The sequence below is a fragment of the Bison bison genome, unplaced genomic scaffold, assembly GCF_000754665.1.
Source record: "Bison bison bison isolate TAMUID 2011002044 unplaced genomic scaffold, Bison_UMD1.0 scf7180017864475, whole genome shotgun sequence".
Classification (NCBI taxonomy): domain Eukaryota; kingdom Metazoa; phylum Chordata; class Mammalia; order Artiodactyla; family Bovidae; genus Bison; species Bison bison.
The window spans coordinates 127,021-133,770 of record NW_011495036.1 but is presented as its reverse complement, the minus strand read 5'-3'; the positions used below and the strand labels follow the sequence as shown (position 1 = coordinate 133,770).

The window sequence follows — 6,750 nt, the reverse complement described above, 5'->3', positions numbered from 1 at the left end:
TCTTTTAATTTCATGGCTGCAATCACCATCCACAGTGACTTTGGAGCCCAGAAAAATAAAGTCAGCCACTGTTTCCACTGTTCCCTATCTATTTGCCATGAAGTGATGAGACCGGATGCCATGATTTTAGTTTTCTGAATGTTGAGCTTAAAGCCAACTTTTTCACTCTCTTCTTTCACTTTCATTCAAGAGGCTTTTTGATTCTTCTTCAGTTTCTGCCATAAGGGTGGTGTCATCTGCATATCTGAGTACCAATGTACGTAAATTGGTTTACAAATGGAGAGGAGGTGGGAAGAATGCTAGGAAGGCGTTAGGAGCATAGATACTTGGAGGAGGCACAGAAGTGACAGACAAGGGAGATAGAGAGGATTAGGAGAGAGTCAGGATGCTAGTTCTACCCCTTGGGACAAGTCAGACTCCTACAGAACTACACTGTTAATATAGTAGCCGCTAGCCATGTGTGGCTATTTAATTTAATTTGAAAATTCAGCTCCTTGGTTGCACTAGCCAATTTCAAATGCTCATATGGGCTGATGCAGATAAAGAATATTCCCATTATAGTAGAAAGGTCCATTGCACAGAGCCCATTACAGCAAAAGCCAAGTTCTTCCTGTCTCTACCTAGAATCCAGGATAGCTGAGGCAGTGAGAACTGAAGAGAACAAACCCAGATCCAGGGACCTACAGCCTCGGGAGTGCCAGGAGGCGACCCCTAACTGGCAGCAGTGTCTCAGAGGGTACCCTCAGCAACAGGGGCCATAGTCAGGCATCACTCTCCCGTGACCACACAAGAAACAGACATCCGAAAGGGGTTAAAGAAGAAAAACATGAATGGTCTGGGCTTAGCATATAAGGGACAACTCTGGGGAGATTTGCAGTAGCTTACGTCAGCTGGTGTGCCAAGCAGCAGCAGGATTACAGTATCACTGTTACCAGTCACTTCCCTTGATGAGTAATTTAGATTACACAGAGCATCCCCGCTGCCGATAGACAGATGAAAATAACAAATATGAGGAGTTAAAAAGCTTATGGAGTCTTGACTCTGGTCTGTAACCTTGGGTCTCCTCTGAGATAGGTACTGGGAGACCCCGAGGTGTTCCTGTCCTCAGCTGGTGTTGTGGAGGGTGAGGGCTACTCACAGCAAGTGCCTTCGTTTGGGGTCAGACCTGAGCTGCAGTCAGACACCATCAGCTGGGCAGTTGTAGATTTCCCTATCCTCCATCCACTTCTGCTGCAGCTAGTAGAAACACCCTGTCTTTCCTTTGAGGACCCATCCTTCCCACACCAGGTCCATATGGACACAACACCCAGTCAGTCAGTTCAGTCACTCAGTCGTGTCCAACTCTTTACAACCCCATGGACTGCAGCACACCAGGCTTGCCTGTCCATCACCAACCCCTGGAGTTTACTCAAGCTCATGTCCACTGAGTCAGTGATGCCATCCAACCGTCTCATCCTCTGTCGTCCCCTTCTCTTCCTGCCTTCAATCTTTCCCAGCATCAGGGTCTTTTCAAATGAGTCAGTTCTTCGAATCAGGTGGCCAGAGTATTGGAGTTTCAGCTTCAGCATCAGTCCTTCCAATGACCCAAGACTGGCCAATTACATATTCCATCACCTTCCCAAGGATTAGAGCTGGTCCATGGCCCATGCCAGGCCAATAAGAGCCATGAACTCCAAGATCAAGGTTCCAGGACTTTGGGTAGAATTGCTAGGAACCAGGCCCTCTTTCCCCTCAATGGTAAGCTGAAATGGTATCAGCCAGAGCTGTGGTGTCCATTTTGCATTACAAAGGAGGAGACTTCACACCCAGAGAAGGACAGACTCACAGGTAAAGAGGCAAGGTCTTGGTAATATTAAGCCCTGGATCTGGCTGTGCTTTCCAGCCACGAGGTCCCATTACAACCACCACTCATTTAAGCCAATTAGATTGGCTATCTGCAAATGACAAGGTACTGATGAATACAGTCAGGCCAGGGCAGGGTCGTCCTTAGAAGGGGCAGGAGCTGGGCCTGAAAAGAATGCACGCATGGTTGCTTCCATGTCCTAGCTGTTATAAATAGTGCTGATCCAGCGGGGTGGTCTGGGGGCAGGTGAGGGAGGCTCAAGAGGAGGTGATATAAGCATAATTATGGCTGATTTGCATTGCTGTATGACAGAAACCATCACATTGTAAAGCAATTTTCTCCCAATTAAAAAACAATTTAAAAAAAGAATGCACAAAGAAGAATCAGAAAACTGGGTTCAATCCTTTATTTCTCTCCTACCAGCAATATGAAAGTGAAAGTGTTAGTCCCTCAGTGGTCTCTGACTCTTTGCCACCCCATGGACTGTAGCCCACCAGGCTTCTCTGTCCATGGGATTCTCCAGGCAAGAATACTGGAATGAGTTGCCATTTCCAACCAGGGGATCTCCCCAACCCAGGGATCAAACCCGCATCTCCTGCATTGCAGGCCGATTCTTAACCATCTAAGTCACAAGGGAAGCCCGGCAATGAGACCCTGGGTAAAACACTGAGCCTCTCCAGGCCTCACTTGACTTGTCAGTCAAATGATAACAGCTACCTTGCAGGGCAGTTGTAGAATTCGTGATCAAGTATGTAAAGTCCCCTTGATACAGTTGATGCTCAATAAATATTGATTGAATGAGTGAATGAATCCAAATGGTGTTTTCTACCAAACAAATTAACACAAAATCTTTCAGGGAAATATGGGGGGTAGATAGCTGACTCACAGAATTTATACTCTGTCAAAATGCTTCATAATGACTAAGTTTATACCAATGACAAAATAGAAATCTCTTATTTTTTCTGATATTCATTTTCTAATTTATACAAAGAAAGAAAGCACACTGACTGAGAACTTTCTAGAGTAGGGATTTTATGAAACATCCCACTGAATCCTTACCACAACCCAGAATGTATACTGTGCTGGATTTCTAGGATAAGAAAATTCAGTTCAGAAGATAATAATTAGTTCCAGTTCATGCAGTGAACAGGCAGCCAAGCCAAGGCTGGATCTAAGGCTGATTGTCACACTCCTGATCTTGCTGTAACTGCCTCTGGTCAACAGTTTTTAAACATAAACTATGGCAGCAACTACACCATCAGTTAGTAGCTAGACTACTATATAGAGAAAGGATAAACAACAAAGTCCTACGATATAGCCACAGTCAACAGCCAGACAGAGGAGCCGGTCAGATTGCCACGAGTGTGCATGCCTGCTGTCGCCTGCCAACGGCTATGAAATAACAAGGCTGATTGCCACGGCCACTCGGGCGGGCTCCCAGGCCCACGGGAACACCAAGAGACTGACAGCCTGTCTTGGAATCTTCACCCACTCCTGCCAAAGCTTAAAATACGAAATGATACCTCTCTAGGGACAAGCTGCTTGCCAAATTCTTCCTGCTCGCACACCATTTCTGAGAACTACAAGATGCAAATAACTTGAATAATGAACTAGTCTGTTGTCGTGGTTGTTAATAATTTATCTTTGAACATACTAGCAAAATCGGAGGCAAAAGAGGTGCTTACGTGGCCTTGGAATCTTTGGTAAAGAAGACACACTCCCGTTTCTTAAAATTTGCTTCGATGAAATTCACCAAGTCCTTTGGAGAGAGAACATGGGAACAACATATCACTAATTTGCTCTTAACCCCCGCTGCTCTTCATGAATGAACTAAACCTACTTCAAAGGGTTTAAGGATTCACTGCAGATCGGTGGCACCCAGTATCCCGTCACACCTTTAGAGCACACAGAGCTTGTAAAAAAGAGGCATACGTTTAAGTTTTTATAACTAAATATAAATTTTTCTAACAGTTACTTGGCATTATCTTGTAACAAATGTCACACATGCAAAGTATGTTTTTTCAACTCTAAAGCAACCAGGGGAAAATAAGGATCTGTTGGTAGAGTATCGTAAATAATGTACTACTGCAGATTCCCATTCCTCTAATGCTTGCTTTTCCAAAGACGATAACGTGTAGATGCTCTTTCCGAACTTTCATTTGTCCCCCCACAGGCAGGTGATCAGGCATATTCAGGACCTAATTCTGACACATGATGGAAAACTTCCCTTTAGGTGACAGAAGCAAACCAATTGGCAAAGGTTGAAAACTACTTTGAAAATATGTATACTCCTCAGAGTGGGAGAAGATATTTGCAACATGTATTGATCACCACAGGCTTGGTAAATAGAATATATAAAGGACGATGAGACACCAAGAATAAGACAGACAACGTCATAAGAGAACGGAAGGAGACGTGAACAGGCATTAAATAAAAGAGGATATACAACCATAAATGTGTGAGAAGGTGCTCGGCCTCCTCGGGAATGAGGCAAAGGTGAAGGGAAATCATAATGATGTCCCACGACACTCGCACCAGGCTGGAAAAATTAAGAAAGCATTGACACCAAAGGCCTGGGAAGGGCAAGGCAGGGGCCTCAGACCCACTGCGGGCGGTGAGCGAATTGCCACAACTCTTGGAAACTGGTCACCGCTGTCCCCTCAAAATAGTCCCTGTGTCCTGGGAATGCCCTGCACGCTCAGATGCCTGGCACAGGGCTGTCAGCTTTAGGGGACTATCTTGCCCCGTGGAGGTGCAGTTGGCAGCCCAAACCCACTTCCATCAGGTCACGAGGCACCCACAGTTCTCAGACAGTGTCCTGTGGGTTTTCCTCCTGTCTTTGCACCAAAGCCAAGCCTGACTCCTCATCCCCCACAGCGAGGCCACCACAAAAAGGGAGGGGACAGTCCCTGTCCTGGGAAAAGGCCCACTGTGCCTTCAGCAGTCTCCTCCAGCCATCTAGCGCCCACCACTGTACATTCTGAGACATCAGAGAATAGGAACCACATGCCCCCTTTACCTGGCCCTTTAAATGATATTTCGCCATAAATCCTGTGTCTTAACCCCAATTCCCATTAGGGAGAGGTGTTCACCTTCACCCAGCAGCCTCAACCCAGAGAACCTTCTCCAGGGACCACCTCACACATCCAGGAAGGTTCAGAATGGCCCTGCTCCTAAAGGCAAAATCAGAAACTCAAATGTTCATCCCCCTTAAGCTGGACAAAGGAGCGCGAGAGAAAGCCCAGCCCAGCAGGATTGAATCAACAGCCACGACACATGGTCACTCGGAGAACCACGAACACAGGACGCTAGCAAGAAACCGAACCCACAGAGGAGCTGATGGTGGGGCTCCACAAATGTCAAAACGGACGAAACGGAACCATCCACTGTTTACACACGTATATTCAAACCATAACTTATGAATAAAAGCAAGGAATGGGGAACACAAAACTCAGGAGAGCGTGGAGGGCTTTGACATGCGGTGAAAAGTGCTGGTGATGGGTGCAAGAGTGTTAGTTGTATTGTTTTTCCTTAGGCTGGGAATTTAGGTTTGTAGGTTCTTTTCTACCAATATTAATAATAAAAATGTAGAAAGCAAAAATAAATCTTATATCCTCTGAATGAATAAGTTTTGAAGCCCTGAAGCCCTGTGATGGCCTTTCTTCTTCATAATTTTTTCTAGCGCTTCACTAGTTTTAAGTCTACTTCACACAGATAAAGAAAACTCCACAGTATATATAAGCTTATACGTATAAGCTTTTGAAATTGATGCTGGTGATGGAGAAAGGGTGGGGACAAAAACTATCTTGTTGCTAATAGTTCCGTCTGAAAAATGTACTTTGCAGAGGTATATGTTCTCAGGGATAAAGAGGACCCTCAGAACTGGGATGTACCTGTGTGGTCTCAGAAATCCTACCCACATGACAGCTGGCATCTCTGAGCAGAGTGGGAAATCCATCCAGAAATTCCGGGGGAGCCCAGAGGAGCAAAACAGGAAAGAGTCAGTCTCCGACTGCCAACAGCACCCATGCCTGCCTCCACGTGGGATCCGGAAAGACCTTTTCTGCCCTCCCAGGGGTCTCACACTGCTGGAGGCCAGAGGAGAGGGCACTGGAGAAGCCACAGGGTCCTTGCCCATGGTGTAATTCTCACAGGGCCAGGGTGACCGCAGCAGTTACAAAAACCTAAGTGGGCATGGGGTGGTGGGAATGGCAAGAGCCTGGGTGCCCAGAGAACCTCACCCCGCAGATCAAAATACTGGCATGGGGACTTTTCCTGCTGGTCCAGTGGTTAAGACTCTGAGCATCCACTGCAAAGAGCACAGGTTCAATCCCTGGGGGATCGAAATAAGATCTCGCATGTCCAGGGCTAGGCCAAAATAAATAAATAAATAGCTTAAAAAAAAAAATACTGACATGCCCAGCACCCCAGAAGCCCCAGCCCAGTCCCTCCTCCTCCTTCCCTTTTCCAGAGTCAGCCGCCACCCCGACTTTCATCACTCTGGCTGAGGGGGACCTTGGTATCAGACTGGAATGTTGTCTTTATTTCCTGACACGTGAGAGTGTTCTCTAGGACCTGAGAGTGAGTGGAAAGCCTGCAGGCATCACTGGAGCTGCAGGTGGGACTGGATGGGAGGGACGTGCAGAGAGGAGCCTTCTGCCCCTCCCCACCCCGAGTCCTAAGCAGCAACTCAGTGTGCAGGGACACAGAATGGCAAGAGGTGAGATGGGCACCAAAGAGAAGGGTCAGAAGCTACAGCCAGGACAAATGCAGATGCAGAATGAGCCACCAGCCACGGAATTAAATAAAAGGACTTCAAAACTCACTTCTAAGGTGAACCCACAGGGCTGGAAGCAAGAACACCAAGCATTAAGTAGTAAAAACCAAATATTCATACTATGGTGTTT

The 6,750-nt window shown here is 46.5% G+C and overlaps 1 protein-coding gene across 1 annotated transcript in view; it reads right to left on the bottom strand.

Moving 5' to 3' along the window:
* Window positions 1-6,750, bottom strand: part of TRPM8 (transient receptor potential cation channel, subfamily M, member 8) — a 96,103-nt gene that overhangs the window by 84,927 nt on the left and 4,426 nt on the right. Inside the window, exon 3 of the mRNA XM_010862064.1 lies at window positions 3,529-3,602. Within this exon, the coding sequence (XP_010860366.1) occupies window positions 3,529-3,602 (74 nt within the window). The remainder of the gene's footprint in view (window positions 1-3,528; window positions 3,603-6,750) is intronic.